The 20,445-nt window shown below is 39.7% G+C and overlaps 2 protein-coding genes across 2 annotated transcripts; one reads left to right on the top strand and one right to left on the bottom strand.

Annotated features, from left to right (window-relative positions):
* Positions 1-267: 267 nt before the first annotated feature.
* LOC129591087 (oxysterol-binding protein-related protein 10-like) lies at positions 268-15,626 on the top strand. The gene is made up of 13 exons (XM_055486606.1): positions 268-883; positions 1,031-1,133; positions 2,818-2,947; positions 3,988-4,331; positions 5,797-6,172; positions 7,136-7,494; positions 11,071-11,238; positions 11,306-11,357; positions 11,894-12,019; positions 12,558-12,829; positions 13,705-13,821; positions 14,375-14,617; positions 15,118-15,626. The coding sequence occupies exons 1-13, from the start codon at positions 822-824 to the stop codon at positions 15,208-15,210; spliced, it is 2,445 nt and encodes an 814-aa protein (XP_055342581.1). The 5' UTR covers positions 268-821; the 3' UTR covers positions 15,211-15,626.
* Positions 15,627-16,327: 701 nt separating this feature from the next.
* Positions 16,328-20,366, bottom strand: LOC129591141 (uncharacterized). Its single transcript, XM_055486677.1, has 5 exons — positions 20,326-20,366; positions 20,193-20,266; positions 19,398-19,647; positions 17,254-17,364; positions 16,328-17,011 (listed from the first exon to the last, which is right to left on the bottom strand). Exons 1-5 carry the CDS (start codon positions 20,350-20,352, stop codon positions 16,841-16,843), a joined length of 633 nt encoding a protein of 210 aa, XP_055342652.1. The 5' UTR covers positions 20,353-20,366; the 3' UTR covers positions 16,328-16,840.
* Positions 20,367-20,445: the final 79 nt, after the last annotated feature.

Genomic DNA, 20,445 nt, shown 5'->3' with positions numbered 1-20,445 from the left:
CAGGGGTCTCGCGACGGGCCTGTGCACGCATGTACATGTGTACTGTATGTAAGTATTATACTGTATCTATATATACATACTGTATCTACATTTCGATATTTGTAACAACGGCATGTGAGTGTTAGCTTCGCCACCCGGAAATGCCAGCTCGTGTAAAATGGAACTGCGTACCCGCACTGCTGGTGGAACTGGAAGTCACAGCGGAGTGGAATTGCACCGTCTGCACCGAGCGCTGCCAGTGCCTGCTCGCTCGTAAATCAAAAAACTTAATAATTTTACACTTTACAGTTTCTGTTTCACCCATTTTCGCGTTGTCCTCCACTTTTTCCATCAGTTTGTCAGCCTTGCTAAGTAATCCGTAAAAGCAAGAATTACTGTTGATTTTTTTATTTCTTTCTTTGTATAATTTTTTCAGCAGCGCGCTCGTGGATTGTCTTTCGTTAGACGGCAGTGCCTTCGATCACACGCAAGCGTCAGTTCGTGATGTGTTGAGTTCGCTGTGTCTCCCGTGGCGCTGGATAATTTGCCTGCCCCATCAGCTGTGTTTCATGGCATCCGCAGGGCATTATCCTGATTTGTATCTATTCCTGTCTCGCTAATACGCTCTAATAGCACTCTATAATGATCCCTGTTGGTGTTTGACGCGCGACGAGAACAATTTGACTGATCATTTCGCCGTTGACAATCCGCCATCGTCAGTCTCCGATTTTCCGCGTTCTTTCTTCTGCTTTTGATATTGACGTTATTTCTGCTGTCTTTTACATCCTAATTCTTGTGGAAAATTTGGCAAATTATTCAGGGATTTTTTTACAAATTGAATTATGATGGCGGGGACTAATCAGGATGGGAAAAACGGCGGACCGTCGTCGTCGATGGCGCCAACGTGAGATTTTCCCTAATTTTTCCCTCTCGGGTTTCTGCTTCGTATTTTGCATTTTGTTAGCTTTTCTTCCCAGTGAATTGGATTGTAGAATATTGTCCGATGATTGCTCTGTCCGGTGAATTAATTTTGGGTTGGTTTTGCGCGTAGGAAACACGAAGGGGTGCTGTCGAAGTGGACGAACGTGGTGCGTGGTTGGCAGAATCGCTGGTTCGTGCTGGATCCGGTGCACTGCACACTGGAGTATTATTTGGTACGTTTGCCGTTTGCGGTGTGTTCTTCACGCTTTCTTGTACATAATTCAGAAATTCTTGATAAGAAATATTAATAAATCAGGTTTTATTTTTTTTAAGATCATTTTTTGAACAACGTTTTTCTTGCAATTTGCCGTTACGAGTGAAAAATGAATTATTTCTTGAATATTCTTCCCTTTTCTGACAAATAGATTTTAAAATTGAAATTTGCTTTCTGTGTTAGCGATAATTAACGCCGTTGGTGGTGATTATTCGAAAACCGTGCTGTATGGTTTCTACAAAATTTTTAACAATTTTTTTCTCGCACTAATCGAATTATCTGATGATTTTTTTCAAAGTTGGTAAAATTTAAATTTTAGTTTTATTGTAATTCTTTATAGATAAATTTGTAAATAGAGTAGAAAGTAATCTGACCTGGATAACTGTAGTTGTAGCTTGTAGGTATTTTCTTTGGTTTGTTTGGGTTTTTTAAACATGACGACGACAGCGGTTATGGCCATTAATGACCGCGTTAAAACCGACCGTAGCGGAAATTTCCGCTGCTGATATTTTAGGATTTCGTTCTTACTACTTATAGCCGATTATACTGCGTTGTTCAGGCGTTAATGATTTCTTATCTTTTCTAACACATTTATTCGTCGGATTTTTGTTGAAGATTTATTGGGGTTTCGTGTTTCCTGTTGCTACTGCATTTCTTTGATCCTGTTTTTATAATGTATGGATTTTGACAAGTGAACTGGAGTACGTCGTTTATCCGTTTTGAAAAAAATAGACACATGTACGTTTAAAAAATAATATTCTTGCTTTTCGTATGTTAGTGGTGTTCGTGTTTTGGGCTAAACGTAATGATTCTGTAATATTATTGCAACAAATACATATTTTTCGTTTTTCGTAAATATGTGAGATGTTTTCAGTCCTGGTTATGTGGCAGTTAATAATTGTTTTTAAATAGAGATTTTTGTGTTGTACTTGGGTAGTTTTGTATTTTTGTCACTTTTTGGGTTGTTTTAACTTGCTTACATACATTCTGTTTTTCCCCTATTTCGTGTATTTTGTAACAAACGATGCACTTGTAAGATTGCCATTAACTGATGACTTTGGCGCTGACTTGTGAGACAACGTAACTTCTCACGTGGTTTTTGATGGGAATCGGGCATGAGTCGGCTGCATTTCGCATTATTTAATTATTTATCTTGATGTTCATATCAACACCAGCAGTTTAAACCGTGGTGTTGGCGTAGAATGGTCAATGGCAAAAATAATGGAAAAACTGTGTATACAGTGCAACTGCACAGTAAATTATCGTACTACTCACTGCTGTAACGCGAGGAATCGTAGTGTAGTGCATTTCACATTTCGCGCAAATGGATAAAATATTAATGGGAAATTTTACAGTTATAAATTATATAATCTTTTACATATAATTATGTATGCTCGTTAACCGTGCCTTTGAGTTGCAAGTACAGGTAGTACACATCTCGTTTTTTTTAACCTCGACGATCGGAGAGGGTGCTATCAAAATAAAAATTAATATGGTAATGAAATTACAAATTGCAGCTTTACTTTGTATCGTGTCTCTTATTTTTCTTTTACGAATTAAATTACTGTAATATCCAGATGAGGTAATTATGGTAGCTGTAATGTCTGCATGTGTGCATAAATTAACAGTTAATTGGTTTCCAGACGGAAGAGGATCGCGGACAGAGTCCCCGTGCCGTTGTCAAACTTCCCGGTGCCACCGTGTCGCCCAGTTCGGAAGACGCCCAGATCTTCGTTCTGCATTCAGCTAACGGCGAGGTGTATAAATTCAAAGGTAAGCGTGTGTAAAAATCAGACAGCAGCCTTTCGATATTTTACATGTTTTGCCCTTTTGTAAAAATATTCTTATTTATAAATTCTTAGCCAGTTCGTGCGAAAATAAGGCAGTCATCTATCAGCCTTTTCTGGGTTTTCTTGTTCTTCCTTTTGTGAGATATTTTCTTCTAAAAACGTAATTTAATTTTGCAGAAAAATCAAGCAAGAGCCTTTTAATATTTTGATCAATCTTTTTGTATTGTATACGAAGCAAAGGCCATTTTATTGTCTTAACAAATCTTTTTGGATTCTTTGGTTGATATGCTTCTGTAGTTTTAAGTTCATTGGTAGGAAAACCGAGCAGAGTTGTTTTTAAGTTTTATTTAATGTTTGTGCCGTTTTTTGAAATGCTTCCATGCGTGTGGTATGATGTAAGCGTATAATTTACGAAAACTTGTGAAAATACCGAGAAAAATTCTTTCAAGTTTTTATAGCATAATTTTTTTATAGTAATTTATTGGGTTTATTTTCTAAATAATTTTGTGTTTATTTATTCAAGGACAAATCGGTTTAAAAGTCCCACTGAAGTCTTTCGGCTTTTGTACACAATTTCTCCATTTCTTAAGTTTATTGTTTAAATATTTAAAAGAAAATTCGGGGAACACCCAAGCAGAGCTGTTTTGATTCTGAATTCGAGCTTGTTGTCGCCATTGTTTAAAATGCTTTCTTGCTGAAACAATTTAAGGCAAATGCGTGGAAATACCCGGCGAAGAGTTTCTTTAATTTTAATTTAACAATTTTGCCATTTTTTAAAATGTTTTGATGTTTGTATAGGTATGTAGATTCGCGGAACTATATCGATCAGAGGTTAATAATATTTTGTATCCATAATTTAACTGCGGCATTTTTAAATTATTTTCCTGAATTTTCACTCGTACTCTTTTGTCAGAAATTATGGGGAAAATTAGGTGCTGGAATAGATCGATCAAAACGAAACTAGCACGATGCTCCGTTAATTGGCCCGTATCTTTAAAAATAATGAATTGCTTATTTCCGCAGCCCATGACACGAAGGAGCGCCAGAAATGGGTTAACCTGCTGCGCTGCGTCATCTCGCCCAACTACGGCCTGAACGAGCCGGCCATTCCGCCGCGCAGCAACAGCACCGGCCCGCCGTCCACCCCCGGGGGCGGCAGTGCCGGCGGGCAGGAGCGCGAGAGCACCCCGCGCACCAGCAGCCTCAACCGGTCCTACTCGCCCCCACCGGCCTATTCCGCGGTGATGGCTGGACGCAGCTTCTCCTCGGAACCGGCCACAGTCAAGTTCGAGGAGCCCTTCGGCCCGGCACGCAATATCATCGCCAAGATCCGCGATAAACGCATGGAGATGTGCAAGCTGATTGAGGTACGCTTGACACTTGTCAGATATTAATCGTAGTGCAGTGTATTTCACAACGCCGGTTCGAAAAAATCTCGAGTTTGAAATTGTACACTGGTGTAACGGTTTACCATTTGCATCGATCATATTCGTATTTTTTTAGCCTGACGATTATTTTTTTCCGTAGTTTGGTTCGGGTACTTGAAAAATGCAACGTGGGTTCGTCCGTTGAAAAAATTAAAATAGAAAAAATCAAAAACTGTTTGTTGTCTCTGTAAATTTACCAAATTTCGGGAAGATTGGCGAATTCACGGAGGATCCGGTGCGATAAATTTGAAACTAAAAAAAGCATGTATCTTTTCGAGATCTGTGGTAATTTCATACTTAAAACAACGGAAAAAAATTGGAAGCAAGGATGAAAAATAATTAATAATTAATTTCAAAAATTCAAATTGGATTTCAAAATCCACCGGAAACCGCTTGAACTTTATCCGTGCGCCGTTGTGTGGCGCTCGGGCCGGTTTTTCCGGGTGGGTTTTACGGTTAGGCGCCGACAGTATGTGGTTTTACTAGAAATAAACATTATATTTAAAGTAACGTTTATTTCTCAATGTGTACAAGGCGAGCTTCGCTCAACAAATATCATATTTAAAAAATTATAATCGGTGGTAGTTTGTGTTATCAAAGGCTTTTTTTTTGTATTTTCTGATTAATTTATATTCATTACTGGACCACCAAAGCGCAACGTATATCAGCCTGTGTACTACGGTTTCTCGTGTTCAGAAGGTCATTGAGAAGGCAATTTGAACTGTGACAATACTACGAGTACGTATGAATTTTTGTCACGGTATCTACTATCTACTCGTATTTACGCATCACTGAATCTGCACTAATAAAAAAAATTATCTGGAAGAAATGAAATGCTATCGAAAAAAATACATACACAGAATGCCGTATTTATTCCATGATTGCATAGCTAAAAATGGTTTTCCCTCTCGATACTTCTCCCTGTTCATAAGGATTTTTTTCGGATATTGCGCTTGACGACACTGACTCATAATCACTCGTTTGTAATAATTTCCCCGCATAAAAATCTATTTTTAGGCTTGTTGACATTCTTGCGCCGTGGCCCGTATATATACGTGTTTAGGGAATTTTGCGTATAAACTCCCGCGTACAAATCACATCGCGTACATGTGCGTAATGCGGTGAATCTGTGGGGATAACGATTATTGATCAGCGTGTCCCAGTGGTGCCGCGGGGTCTACTGACACCGCGCAGCATCATCGGGATCAGGTCGGATGTGTTGATCATGACCCCAGGCAACGTACGCATCTCACGATCGATCCCCCCAATCGGCGGTGCTCATACCCGCCCTGTTACCCGGGCAACCCGCACCATCTTCGTTGCGAAAAACACAGCCTGACGCGCGTGCGATAAAATTCTGTAATAATTCCCGCAGAAATTCAGTCTGATGCGTTGTTGATCGTAGCACTCCAATCCCGCGGATGATCCCAGCACGGCCGGCCACACTCCCGACCTCCTCCTGCTGAAATCCACCTCCCTGGCACAATGGGACTGCCTGCACCAGTGTCTGTTTGCCCTGATGAACACGGATGTGCCCGAGACGACGGGAACAGGGTATTGCGGGGTGAATACGTATGATTTGAAGCAGACGCCACAGACCGCGCAGCAACGGGACGTGGACACGTCGACGCCCTTTGAGAGCCCCCAGGGATCGTCGTCCGGCGGCAGTGGGAAGGAGGGGACGCCGCGCTCATCCAGTGTCCAGGGGGGACGGGTGGAGGGGCTGACGACGGCGTCGCCCGCCCCGGAGCAGCGGCGCAGTGTGTCGCCCGCCCCGATTCGTAAGTGGCTATAATTTTGATTTTGTGGGGATTTTCTGGGAATTGTTTGTTGGGAGATTGGCAGCGGGAGACGCGGCGTTGCGTGATAAAACTGGGGAATTATTCTGTGTGTTTGGAATTTCGATCGAAATAATTTCAGGAAATTGCCAATAATTTTAGGGAAAATTAACGACAATTTGAGAATTATTTTCTGTTTAATTTTCTGTTTGGGGATTTGGGGTCATATTGTTTGTCTTCTATTTCAGAATATTGTCAACTGGGAGCTAGCATTGCGATGTGTTTTCGATTTTTATTTTTACATAATATGTATTTTTACATAAAAGTTTTAATTGAATAAAAGAGAAAAACGAAATATTATTTCGCTGTTTCTTTTATTCAAGTTTTATTAATTTAATTTTGAATTCCTGGATTAACTTAGCGTTGGTAATTTAACAGTGTTATCGCTTATATTAAAAAAACAGAGGAAATTCTGTTGCGTATTTGCTGTGGGTTAGGAAATTAATGATTATGATCAACATTTAAATTTTATGATACAGTAAATCTTTGTTCTGATGTGCATTTAAGTTTTTTTCAGTTTTCCGCATACTATTTTCGCTGTGATTAATGGCAGTTGTGGAAAAAATTTTTAATAACTGTCGTTATGGATTTACGAAAGTAGCGATGCTGAATTCTAATTTGAATTTCTACATTGAATTTTACTGTAACACATGGGGATTCCGTAGTTCATCGTAGAGCAGCGGCCCTGCAAAGCGAGGCTTTCTGCAACCAGGCTGTTCTCGTTTCACATATGCTGCTCTTCTATTACGTTAAAAATTTTCTCGATATTCGTTTCTATTGAAAATTACGTTTTTTTACGGGGGCATTTATGTTTTCTAGGTTGCCTAATTTTACCGATTTCCTTCTGGTTCTGAAATCGAACTGAATTATTTATATCTGAAAACGAATTTAATTTAATTATTTTAGGTACTTTAGCTAATTCAGAAGAGGCTGCTGAGACACCCCCGCCCACCGTGGAAATGCCGATTTTACGCGGGAAAAATCTGCCGGTGACGGAGGAAGCCGAAGCCAAGTTAGTGGTGGTCAGCGCGGAGACACCGCCGGCCAAACCCAATCCGGGACCGCGTTCCCGCAGCTCCTCGGGTTCCGGGGTGCCGCCGAAGATCCTCCGTCAGGATTCCCGCCCACCGGCCTTTGCCGATGATCAGGAAGAGGTCACCGATGAGGAGGAGACCGATTCCGGGGAATTGGGCTCGGTGGAGAGCGAGAAGAGCGTGATTCTGCATTTAATTGGCCAGCTGAAGATCGGCATGGATTTGACAAAGGTGGGCGCGAAATTCTCTCGTCTTTTGCAGTTTAATTTACAGTATTATGCAGTGGACGTTAGTTTAATACCCTTGAATTTGAACCATGAAATTTTACTATTTCGTAGCAGGTTTTCGCCATATTTAATTTGTATCTGACATTGCTGGAATACAGCTGTATTTGGTGGTGTTTTTCTGAAATATGAATCTTTTTGTAGAATTTTTGCGATTTTGCTTCTGCTTTTTTGCTGTGGTTTTAAAAAATATATGCTTGGTTTTCTGTGTTATTTGTAAAAAATCTTGTAAATAATAACAATTGTCTTTAAAAAAATGAAAAAATTTGCGCTAAAATAATTTTATAGTTCCGTTTTAAAAGAAAAAACTAGAAAACAATATTTCATTATTATACACCACGGAGTTTTAGTGTTAGCAAAGCGTGTTTCCATGTGCGCACTTTATTTTCTTAGACGTTGCACTACGTTTTTCCTTATTTCGTTAAAATGTCTGCGTCGAAGCGACAGGCAGCGCATTACTAGTAGTTTTTGTACAAGTTAATGCAAGGCATTTTGTGTGTATGATTATCATTAGAATTTTTTTATAGAATTATATAATTTACAATTTATCTATATTTATCATTTTTTATAGAATAATTTTTATTATATAATTTAGTTATATTTATTATTGTTTATAGAATTATAGAATTATTTTTATTTAGAATTATAGGGACACCATTCACACTTTTCTTATAATCGTTCATACTGTAATATTTATTGACCATTTATTGTGAACTGTTTTTGTAATCATTATCATTTCTTATAAGCAATAAAGATGTCATTATAATTCTCCCCATTTTTAATGTTTTGTTGCTTGATTTTTTTCGCGGAAGAAAACTTCTGCCTTGACGTTTGTCAAAATCGCTGCATTTTCTCGGCGTGGTTTGGCGTGGGGTATTGTCAAGACGCTGCTTGACACCGGAAGCGGTGTGGAGAGTGCGGGTATTAGCGGTTGTAAGCAGGGGAAAGTAGGCACTCGGGTGCCTTGTTTGATTCCCTCAACATGTCCCGCACAGACCCACGTTCGATGCTATTTGCACACTGCGGTGCGGAATCAATGGGCAGCCGGGAATATCCATTTCCGTTTGCTTGACAGGCCGGAGTGAGGTGTTTTCAGGGCATACACACGGGATGTGTGGAGCACTTTGTGCGCGCTGTTTATACACGGTTAATATGGTGCATGGAATATTTCGTTTGTTTGATCGTTTATCGAAATGGGATTGACGTGCGCGTTTAAACAGTAAACACAACGGGAGGCGTTGAGTGAAGTGTGGGTAGCGGAAGCGACATGACGCTCTACGACTGTTTAAAAGATTTTTTTCGGAAAATTATGCAGTTTTGCGAAATTTGTCCGCCTGTTTTTTTCCCGAATTATTTATACTCTAAATATGTTTTGAGATCTTGAAATTTTTCCCTAACTATCTTTGATTCTCTTAAGTTTTTCCTAATTATATGTATATTCTGCTATTTTTTAAATCTTTAAATTTTTCTCTGATTAATTTTAATTCTTAAATTATTTTCTAAATGTCTTTAATTCTTTCATAATGTTTCTGTAATTTCAGTTATTAAATTTTTCTCTGATCAATTTAATTCTTAAATTATTTTCTAAATGTCTTTAATTCTTTCATAATGTTTCTGTAATTTTGTTATTACGTGCATTTTTGTAGCTGAAACGATATCATCGTATTTACTTGAGTAGTTCCACGAATTTTGGTAAAAATATTTTTGGAAATCTCTGCAGAAGTATTTTTTAAGGATTTAATTTTAAGTTTTTTGTATAAAAACAGTGGGAGCTTGTTGCTGCATTTATTCGTTTTCTGCTATTTACTGCAGAATAACGTTTTCCTTTGCATATCAGACTGCGGTGTTTCGTGACTCTTTGTTAACTGAGCGTTTACTGACTGGACATTTTAAATTTTTCTGTTTCTAATTTTTTCATTCGGTGAATGATTAATTTTTTGGCTTTTTTGTTGTTGAAGCAACCTTATATGCAAGCGTTTCCGCTTTAAAAGGGCGCAGCTCGTAATTTTGCGTGGGAACAGTTATGAAACCGAATCCCGCGTATCTTCCATAAAATTTCTCTGCGAACACGTGCCATCCACATCCGCTTAAGCCTCATGAGAAGTGGGTAAAAAAGTGGGGAATAATTGGATTTCAATGGGAAATGGAGGGGTTGGGAAAGGCCGGTCGTGTGGCGGGGTTCATTGCTCCGCTTCGCTGGCAACGGGAAAGTTGAGCCATGCACGGCTGCCAACGAACCAGGCCGGAAATGTCGGCCGGGATGATGGGTAATCGAATCCATCTGGTCCCGTTCGGTGTCAGCCGCACAACTGGGCATTTAATCACCGCAATCCGCTTTGCTCTTCCCCTATCCGCCCGATTATTCCCAGAAAATAACCAAATGCGCTTTTTCCTGAGCTCTGTCGTTTGTCTTCGATAATCGGCTGTCAATGCAAATCGAGTTAAACGGGGGCGGAGATTGGGCTTAATAATGTGGGCATTCCTGCCTTTTCGATTGTTTTAAATCCATCATAATGGATAAATACATCGACTAAATATTTTGAATAAAATCAGTTAAAAATTAATTAATACATTGACAGTAAATAAACAACAAGATAGATTGTTGTGGTAAAATAATAGATAAATATGACGGAATGGATGAAAGAATGTCACTGCAGAAATAAGGAAAAGCGTAGTGTAGTGTAATCCTACGCCGGAATCATCTCACAATCAGCTTGTTACTCAATACTCAGTATCTTGGTGTTAACAGCAATATTTACGGTCAAACTTTTGTTATAGATTAACTGATATAATTAAATTTCAGTTTTTACCGCGTTCTCACTAAGACCTCCGAAATCACGATTTCTATTTTTCCCAGAATTTAGTTCTTACAAGTTCAGAAGTTGCGTTACCTATTTAGAATTATTTACTGGGGTTTTGTGTTTACGCCAGGGTTGAATTTGTATTTTGTAGAATCCAGTATTGCGTGCTTCCTGTAAACTGAATTTAAATATTGCTGATTAATTTACCAGCGGATTTTAATTTATTGCGTAAACTTTCCTTTTCGGATAGTGATTATTAGCATGGCATCCTGTTTTTCTGTTGTGGGTTTTTCGGATATCATTACCCATTAAATTACAGCAGCTTGATTGACAACGTGATCAGAATAAGGTCTATTTTTTTACAAATTATTTTAATCGAAAGGCATTTTGCTGGTGTTAATTTTAATCTTCGTTTTAATAATTTTATTGCAGGGATTTCTGTTAAGTTTTAATTTTAATAATTTTAATGGTTTAAAATTTCTTTAATGCTCTTAGTATTTTTGATAATTTAAACCGAAGGCGTAATAAAAATTAGGCTGGATTTTTTTTAATAACTTAACCGAAAGGATTTTGATCGTCTTTCGATAGTTAATGGTTTTACTGCGATGCACCTTGAAGCGTGAACATGCGTCACTATGCTGTTAATTGTTAACGACGGTGTTAGCGGTCAATAAGCGGATGAACGCCGGCGTATTGACGCATAATGATCCGCACTTCACCAGGTGACGCTGCCGACGTTCATCCTGGAGCGCCGGTCCCTGCTGGAGATGTTCGCCGACTACATGGGCCACGCGTACGTCCTGCTGCGCATCTCCGACATGGAGACGCCCGAGCAGCGCATGCTGGCCGTCCTCGAGTGGTACCTGACGTCCTTCCACATTGTCCGCAAGGTAATGCGCCGTGCAGATTAGAAAACACTAATGACGCGCGGTGCGTTCACGGCCGTTGTCGCTGCAGGGCACCCAGGCCAAAAAACCCTACAATCCCATCATTGGCGAAACCTTTCACTGTAAGTTTAGCCGGTGTGAATGTGTGATTAACACGAATACTGTTTTTCTACTGCTGCAGCGTGATGTGATCAATAGGAGTATTTTTTTCACAAATTGTTCTTTTATTAATTTAGGGAATTTTCTTATTTGAGTGTTGTGAGGTTCGTGACAAATTGAAAAGATGAAGTGCGCGTTTGTTTTTTCGCCGACTTACCGATGAATTTTTTTATATTATTTTTCATATTATTTACGTCTGGTCGAATTTAGATTTTTCTGTGGACAGCCACACGAAGAAACGAATAATTATAACGGAATCAAAAAAATTTTGGTGACCATTTTTTAAATTTCGATTTTGATTTCTGGATATTAATATTGTTATCAAATAACTGACAGCAGCGATCAGTGATAAGTTACAAGCTTGAGCCGTCGTACTACAATTTCTTGTTTTCCGTAGTTGTGTTTTTGGTCAACTGATTGGCATTCTTTTGCGCTTGCAAGAGTTTCTTTCACAGTTTGCAAATTCTGTTTGTTTTTAGCACTGCTGCTCTGTTTTCAGGTTCCTGGAAAGTTCCCGGCGAATCGTCGGCCGTGGCGTCCAGTGAGATCGCTCCGTCGTCCACCGGGCCCAAAAGTCTGCTGCGGCTGAAATACGTCGGTGAACAGGTGTCCCATCATCCGCCCGGTACGCTGCTCCCTATCTATTCGACTATTTTTAATTAATAATGTTTTTAAAAATAATCAAATTGTGAAACAATGTTATTGAAATATTTTCCGGGAACTTAATTTTATATTATTAGCTTAGTATTTGTTTTTATGTCCTTCTTTAACAAATGCCGATAATATTGCTCATCGTATTTGTACATTTAAATAAATACTACTCTAGTAGTAACATCTCTCCTTTGATAAGTACCGGTGTATACGCGATGTAGTAGAATAAATTGTAGTTAAATATTTTCGCCTTTAATTTACCGTGCTTTAATCAGGGAGTATTGAATAAATTAAATGTGAAAATTATTTTTCCGTTACTGTTGGTTTAATAAAAATTTATGTACTGTATTTATGTGTTTTGTTTTTAATTAAATGCTACTAATAATATTGCTTTAAATTACTAATTATTTACCCAATAATTTTGTCACTGCGATGCATGTTAGTGAATTTATGGGAAATTTTGTGTTGAATAATTTGGGAATTAGTTGATATAATTTTTCTGTTCTGCACAGTAACGGCCTTTTATGTGGAGTGTCCGGAGAAGAAGCTGTGCATGAACGCGTCCATCTACACGCAGTCCAAGTTCTACGGCCTGTCCATCGGCGTGAACATGATCGGCATGGCCAAGCTGAGCGTCATCCAGTACGGCGAGGAGTACACCTTCACCCTGCCCTCCGCCTACGCCCGCTCCATCCTCACCGTGCCCTGGTGCGAGCTGGGCGGGAAGGTGCAGCTGGAGTGCAAGAAATCCGGCTATTCCGCCGAAGTTGTCTTTCATACCAAGGTAAGATTTGCCGTTTTCGTGCGGTCTGGGAATTTACCTTTCGATGAAAATTATTTTTAATTTTTTCAAATTGTTATCTACTTATAATTTACTGTTGGGCTTTTTTGTAAATTGATTGGATTGTTTTAGTATTTTTCAGTAACGTTCATCTGCCTTCTTTTTACATTTTTATACCTCAGTATGCCGAGCTAGAGTGCCGATTACCAGGATGAATTGATGTTTCTTTCTCAACAATTTTTCATGTTTAGTCTACTGAATTTTCATACTTTTTTGTTATTTTGATACTAAGGTTTTTTGATATTTTGTATTTGGAATATTGCACTTTTTTATTATTTTCGTTTTATGGTTGTTTTTTTTAATATTTTGTGTACGTAATGGCTTGATATTTTAGTATGTATGTTTTTATTCCGTTGAATTTTCATTAGTAGTTTTCATGTAGTTTTCATGTTTAGTCTACTGGATTTTTTAATACTTTTTATTATTTTGATACTAAGGTTTTTTGATATTTTGTATTTGGAATACTGCGCTTTTTTATTATTTTCGCTTTATGGTTGTTTTTTTTAATATTTCGTGTACGTAATGGCTTGATATTTTAGTATGTATGTTTTTATTCCGTTGAATTTTCTTTCTATCTGTCCTTATTTTCGATTTACGGTTTTTTAATATATTTCATGTTTGTAATACTATTTTTTTGAGGTTTTTTGTAAGGTTTTTTATTATTAATTTTTATGTTTGTGATTGTGATATTGCTGATACGAGTATACATATTCTCTTCATTTTTTTTTCTGTGAACTTTTTTACCTCTTTTATAATATTTTTGATGTAAGTTTTTTTTACCATGTATTTTCAGGTTTTCATATTGTTTTTCTCTGTAGCCTTTCTATGGTGGAAAACTGCATCGCGTGACGGCGGATGTGGTGAATCCGCAGGGCAAAGTGGCGTGTAAAGTATCCGGCGAGTGGAATGGATCCTTCGAATTTGCCATGACCAATGTACGTCGAAATATCGTCTTGAACCAGTTAGTACAACAGACAGATGGATTCAGCCGAATGTATTTTTATTTCTAACAAAAAAGGAAAAGAGATTTCATTTACCAATTAATTTTTGCGCCCTAAATTTTGTAGTAGGCAAATGGGACGATGTCATTGCCCTAAACTTCTGCCGTTGCACTACGAAATCCAGTGTTAGGTAGTTTGGTGTGTTCTGAATCCGCACTAACGGTAGATTATTGCAGATGATTTTTTTTTATTTATAGTTACTTCTTAGTGATTTTTCTTACTGTATTATCATTATGAAATTGATAACGAATTATGGAATTAATAAGCACTTTTCTATTTATGGAATTGTATTCGACTGCATAATTTCGATTATTGTGTTGGGAAATATGTGAGCTAAAAATGCTAAGAAAGAATGTATTACAACACCAGGGAAAAAAATATTTTTTGGAAGGATTAAGTAAGTTAAAATTCGGTGAATTTGTTGAATGAAATCGGAACTCGTGGATGCCGTAAGTGACGGTTAGGACATGTGTTGATGGTTGAATAGGAGTCGCAGAATAAATCGGCTTCGAAGACCATCGACATCAGCTCCCTGCCGGTCATCCGCAAGCGCTGCCGTCCCATGGACAAGCAGGATCCCTTCGAGTCGCGCCGGCTGTGGAAGAAGGTGACGGAGGCGCTGGCCACGGAGAATATCGAGCGGGCCACGCAGGAGAAGAACGCCCTGGAGGAGGTGCAGCGCCGTGAGGAGAAACAGCGCAAGATCAACGACCAGCGCTTTCCCAATAAGGTACACAGTAACAACTTTATTCACGGTATTTTTAATAATTATTGTATAAACGGAAATAAGTTCAAAACAAATAGATTGGTTTATTTACAAGAAAATAACTTGTTTTAAATTTGCCTACAAATTGTAATTTAAGTGTTTGAAATTATTTTTATTAAAGGATCGGGAAAGAAATTTGATGTGGTAAACTAAATACGATCGGTTTCACAAACTACAATAACAAAATGACAATTTCGTTTTCTGTGTTTTGTGGTGGCGACTGTTATCAATGGACGTTGATTGACTGTCCACAAAATACGCGGGAAAACCGATAGCGAAAATTTGGCTGTTTATCCACTTTTTTCATAAATGCATTTCTTAGTGAAGTCAGCATGCTGAAAAAGGTTTTTAAAATAATTTTTATGAAATTGTTTAACATTAGGTAGTACTTTTTTTATCGGGATACCGCCGCCGTTCTGCGATGATTTTATTATTTCTACTTTAACCTGTATTCGCATTGTTAGTTTTTCCATTTGGAAGACGGCAACTGGATCTTCAACACGCCGCTGGACAAGCGGAGCACCAGTTCCCCCTCCTCACCCGCCAGTCGCCGATAATGCGGGGTCTGAAGGGTCCAGATCTTCCCGGCGACGATGGGAGCGTTTTGTGTCGATTAGCTTGTGATGCATTTTCCTGCAGAAGATGACGGTTGTAGCGGTCCTATCTAGGGGGCCGGATAAGAACGGGGGTTGTGCTCGTAATAATCGCTGCTGTTTTTCCTGTTTGGGGCTGGTGGCTGCTGATGATTAATGTTGCGGTAATTCAGGGGAGTTGGGGGGGTGCTGATTGTTTCTGGCTCTCTGTTTTTTTCTTCCCTTCTTGCCCGTTTGGTTGCTCGGTGGATGGGACGGGGTGGAGGGGGGTGCGGTTCATTTAGCCGTTAATTCGTGGCCAGGTCGGTTGCAACGGGTTCTGTTTACCATGTTTGTCTAATTTCTGATTGATTGTGATTTGGCAACGGCGTTAATAAAAACGTTCATTTGAGTTCTTGGTGTGCACTGTGCACGGGGAGCGCTTAATTTTAGGAGTTCCCCACACAATGTACAAGATTATTCCGTTTCTGTTGGAACGCCAGACCATAGATAATACTCTGTATATTGCAAGAGTAGAAAGTGTCAGTTAAACAAAAACAGTCATGACTCATGACTTTATCCCCGTTCAGCCAAATTGCAGTAGTAGGGAAAATACACATGTTCCTTCTCAACTATGTCGCTGAATGTATCGAGAACAGAAATTGCATTTCCTCGCTAAATCTCGATACCAATTTCTGGCGCAAAAACTCCCCTGAGTGAGGGTTGTAGCCAGCAGAAAAAAGCTGAACAATAAATCTTCAAAAGGCTCTTTCTGCTTAGTTATAGACTAATAGTTATAGGGTGCTTAGTGCTTAGTTATAGGGTTAAAAACGATGTTCTTAGAGCATCTCAAGTCGAGCTGCTATTCTGCGCTTTCAGGAAGCAGTCGACTCTTCAGGTTGGAAGAGGCAAGGTCTTGAATCACCTACAAATACGATTACCAGATTCGAGAATCACAAGGTCACCAAATCGCAGGACTCTTTAGTACAACCTTTTCCCGCACGTAAAAAAGGAGAATCATATTAACTAGTTCTGACTAGAAGCAGATTAGTCGGCTTCCGCTCGCGGCGGTGTCATGCTGCATTCCTGGTAAGCTGGTTAAAGCAGTTAGACACAACATGGTGAAACACTTGGACAAAACTGATCCTGTTTTGTTTTGCATGTCTGGTGCAATAGAGAAATAAAATGGTTTCTCGTTTAAACTGATTTTGTCGCTACCTATATCTTATTTTGCGGCCGTAGGAACTGTTGCGCTTCATTTTACCGCATAAATTATTTCTAAACGGCAACCCGGCAGTCCAGATTCCATTGCGAAAATCCATTTTGCCTAACAATACATATGAGCTGTTTGTGCCGGTTTCTTCGCTTCTCGTATGTTACGATCTTATCATTTTGCAGCTGTTGTATGCTTTGTGAACACATGTAAAACCTAATGCTGCAAATTCAAAACATAATAATTGGGTAGAAGTATTGTAACGATCTGGGAAAAAATCTTTTTGATGTGAACAAATTGTTAATGTATCTTTATTCACGTACTGTAGCAGCTTCGAACTGGAACTGTTTGCACCGCATTATGAAAACCTTGGCCGGCACGATTACGATCAGAATGGGACGATCAGAACGAAGGAGGCTTGGGAAGAAGGCGACATTCAACTGAGCCCACACGCTTCTTCAAGCTGTCTATGACGGTCGTCTGTTCCGCAATAATATCCCTCAAGCGCTTTATTTCCGAATCTATTTGTTGGTCTCTTGTACAAGCAACTGCATCGCGCGGCATTGTATGGAGCTATCGGAAGGGATTTAGTGCATTTTGTCAGCAAATTAAAACAAGTGTAAAAGTGGAAATAATAATTACTTCGGCTTCCGCTAGCAGATTAGCCTTACTGTAAGCGTTAATTCTCAAAATAAAATCGCTAAATTACAGTGCATACAAACTTATTAGAACTGCAACCGTTTACTATTCAACTGACCCTTTTCTTGACCAGCAATAAAAGCAACACTGTTATCTATGCGACTATTACTGCGTACCTGTAGGTCGGTGGCTGCAGAAGCCTGGGGATTCCCCTTGTCGCCTTTGTATTGCATGGAGTCTTCCGCTTTTGCTTCTTTTAAAAGTCTCTTCGCATAGGCGGCAAAATACTGCAACGCACAATTGTGCATTAGCGTAACACACCGGCTCTGCCCAGGCTGACGCGATACGAAGTAATCGACCGACCGAACAGGTGAGGATTTAATGGCAGTTAAAAGACAGTGCCAGAAAAATACGTAGAGCAATCAAAACCCATCACGAGTAGTATCTGATCGGAAAAAGTGTCATTATACGCATAATGACAGTAACAACAGTACCCGGGTAGCGCTACTGTTATAGTGTTATTAAGTACAAGATCTATACTACGCGCGGCGCCCCATAGTTTTGAGATCTCTATAACCATAAAACTTCTGGAAAAACGGACAACGCCATTAGATCCGGTATAGTTCAGAAGTGGCCGGCATGTGTTTTTTTTATGAAAATATCGAGCCGGTATCAAGCCGGCATCAAGACCAGAATGATCCAACCCATCTTAAAGGTCACCTTGAAACTTAGAAATATTTGCCTAGATACAATACAAAATACCAATTGACATAATTATCACACTAATTAAACCGAAAACTAAATAGATTATTGTACTTATTCAAACACTCGCGTTATTCAAACATTGCTGCCGGTGTTGCCGAGCTCGAAACACGTTTAAAATCAACCGGTATAAAATGTAAAAAATCAAATATAAAATCAACACGAAAAATCACCGAACGAGTGAGTGACCGAAACACTATCACCGACCACTGAGCGGAATCTCTAGATGAGTGGGTGACCGAGCTACCACCACTGACCAGTAAGAAAAATCACTAGACAAGTGAGTGACCAAAACACCATTACTGCCCACTGAGCAGAATTTCTAGGTGAGTGAGTCATCGAGCGGACTTTGCTCTTGCTCACCTAACGGGCTCTGTGCACTGGACAGTAGTTGTAGCAGGGTCACATCCTCACCTAGCGATTTTTCTCCTTACCTAGCGATATTTCTTACTGGACAGGTTGAGCTCGGTCAGTCACTCACCTAGTGATTGAGTGCGTCAAAAAATCGCTAGGTGAGTACGTGACCGAGCTACAACTACTGTCCAGTGCACAGAGCCCGTTAGGTGAAAAAGTACCGAGATACCACTATTTTCCAGTGCACAAACTCCGTTAAGTGATCTAGTGACCGTGCTACCACTACTGTCCACTGCATAGATCTCGTTAGGTAGATGGGTGACCGAGCTGCCGATACTGTCCAGTGCATAGATCCCGTTAGGTAGATGGGTGACCGAGCTACCAATACTGTCCAGTGCATAGATCCCGTTAGGTAGATGGGTGACCAAGCTACCAATACTGTCCAGTGCACAGAGCCCGTTAGGTGAACGCGTGACCGAGCTATCACTACTATCCAGTGCACGAACTCCGTTAAGTGATCTAATGAGCGAGCTACCACTACTGTCCAGCGCATATACTCGAGACCGAGTTACCAGTACTGTCCTTTGCATAGATCCCGTTAGGTAGGTGGGTGACCGAGCTGCCAAAGCTATCCAGTGCACAGAGCCCGTTAGGTGAACGTATGACCAAACTGCAATATTACTGAGCAAAATAGAGCAGGGCCTGCTAAGTTCTTAATGGGTGACCTATCTAGCACCACTGTCCAGTCTTAGCGTCCTTTTAGTTTGTAATGTGATACTCTCGTGGGTGATTTGATTCGGATGGTTTTTCGCTAAGAAAATTTAACAAAAAATGATCTGTAAAGTCAAAGTAATTGCCTTTGACTGCACGAAACCAAAACATCCATTTTTTTATAAAATTTTTTTTATCGGGCTCTTCAGATTTATCCGTTCTAAGTTAACAATCCGTAAACCGGCCAAGGAGTTTAGAACCCAAGAAACGCGGAGGCGAAGCCGAGGCGGTTTCTTGTATAACATAGCGCCACAGACACTTTCTTATTCCTCCTAATATTTCTTTACATACTAACACGCGCACTAAATAACAAAATATTAATATGAGATTCACAAAAGTGTAATAAGGTGTAACCTTCGCGTTAAGCATGCCCCCCAGGCTATACTTTATACTTTGCAAGATGTAATTAAATTTATCAGTAAACTTCACTCACCTGCTCTTTTGTCTTGTAATTTAAATGCTTACTGTCCTGAATTGATATCAGCATCTTCCACGCTCCACAATTCTTGTAACCGTCGTGCATAGCAGCTTGATGTCCCAGATAGAAAAGCAGTTCAGCAATATCGGTATCTCTTTCGACAGGATTTGACGAGATGGCACCAGCGTATTGTATAATGACGCTGACAAGCCAGTCTCCCCATTTCTCGTTGTCGTCGGTGCGATCCATGGGAAGAAGTCGCACACTATAAAGGGAAGGACCGAGATAGACGTGTTCTTGGACGTTCGCACTGCTTAATTACTGCCGCCAGCATGGACATTAAAGAATTCCAATAGCCAATAACTGTTCGCCAGTCTTTTGACTGCATTTGAAATAAACGAGTGATGTGCACGGTTTTGCCTCGGTGAGAAAAATGCCGGTAACTTCAAGTGGGTGATTTATTGTAAGGGAGAATGCGCTGACGCTACTGCAAAACTGTCTGCATGGCACACTCTATAATATGAGTTGACGATCCCACGAACACTGGCGGCGAAGGTAACTAACTGCATGTTCACCAAATCGACAGCAAAAAATCACCCAGACCATACGACGCCGTTATGCAGTGCAGTGTGCTTTTCAGTAAGATTTGCTTGCACATTCGAAGTCTGTTACGCGTGGTAACTGGATAGGACAGTAAAACTCGTACTACCCAAGCTGTTTTTTCGCTGAAATACATAACTACGAGTATTACGCGTAACACCACACAAGGAATATCTATACCAGTACTTCCTGTACTGGTACTTTCTTTACCTGGTCACTCCCTGCAAGGTTAATGTGTTGTAAACACATCCTGTTGGAACACTTTTGTAGCAGCATGAAACTATCTGAAAAAAGTGCATTTACAGGGTTCACGTTCAGTATTTGTACTGATGTGACTACGTACAAACACCCACAAGTTGTTAGGCTTCATTCTGTAATCGATCTTTGCGCCCCACAAGTCTCATATGCATCCTCCTGCGTATATATGTACATGCAGAATCAATGGAATAAGCAAAATCTGTGG

The sequence above is a fragment of the Paramacrobiotus metropolitanus genome, unplaced genomic scaffold, assembly GCF_019649055.1.
Source record: "Paramacrobiotus metropolitanus isolate TYO unplaced genomic scaffold, Prichtersi_v1.0 Parri_scaffold0000044, whole genome shotgun sequence".
In the NCBI taxonomy this organism is placed as follows: Eukaryota; Metazoa; Tardigrada; class Eutardigrada; order Parachela; family Macrobiotidae; genus Paramacrobiotus; species Paramacrobiotus metropolitanus.
This window is presented reverse-complemented; position numbering and strand designations above follow the sequence as displayed.

Excerpts from the sequence above, each read along its gene's own strand:
- LOC129591087 (XM_055486606.1), top strand. The coding sequence starts at position 822 with ATGATGGCGGGGACTAATCAGGATGGGAAAAACGGCGGACCGTCGTCG. Across the intron at positions 12,020-12,557 it reads GGTGTCCCATCATCCGCCCG|TAACGGCCTTTTATGTGGAG; the intron begins GTACGCTGCTCC and ends TGTTCTGCACAG. Across the intron at positions 14,618-15,117 it reads ACCAGCGCTTTCCCAATAAG|TTTTTCCATTTGGAAGACGG; the intron begins GTACACAGTAAC and ends TCGCATTGTTAG.
- LOC129591141 (XM_055486677.1), bottom strand. The coding sequence starts at position 20,352 with ATGAAGCCTAACAACTTGTGGGTGTTT. Across the intron at positions 20,267-20,325 it reads CTAACAACTTGTGGGTGTTT|ATAGTTTCATGCTGCTACAA; the intron begins GTACGTAGTCAC and ends CACTTTTTTCAG. Across the intron at positions 19,648-20,192 it reads ACCTTGCAGGGAGTGACCAG|TGTGCGACTTCTTCCCATGG; the intron begins GTAAAGAAAGTA and ends TTCCCTTTATAG.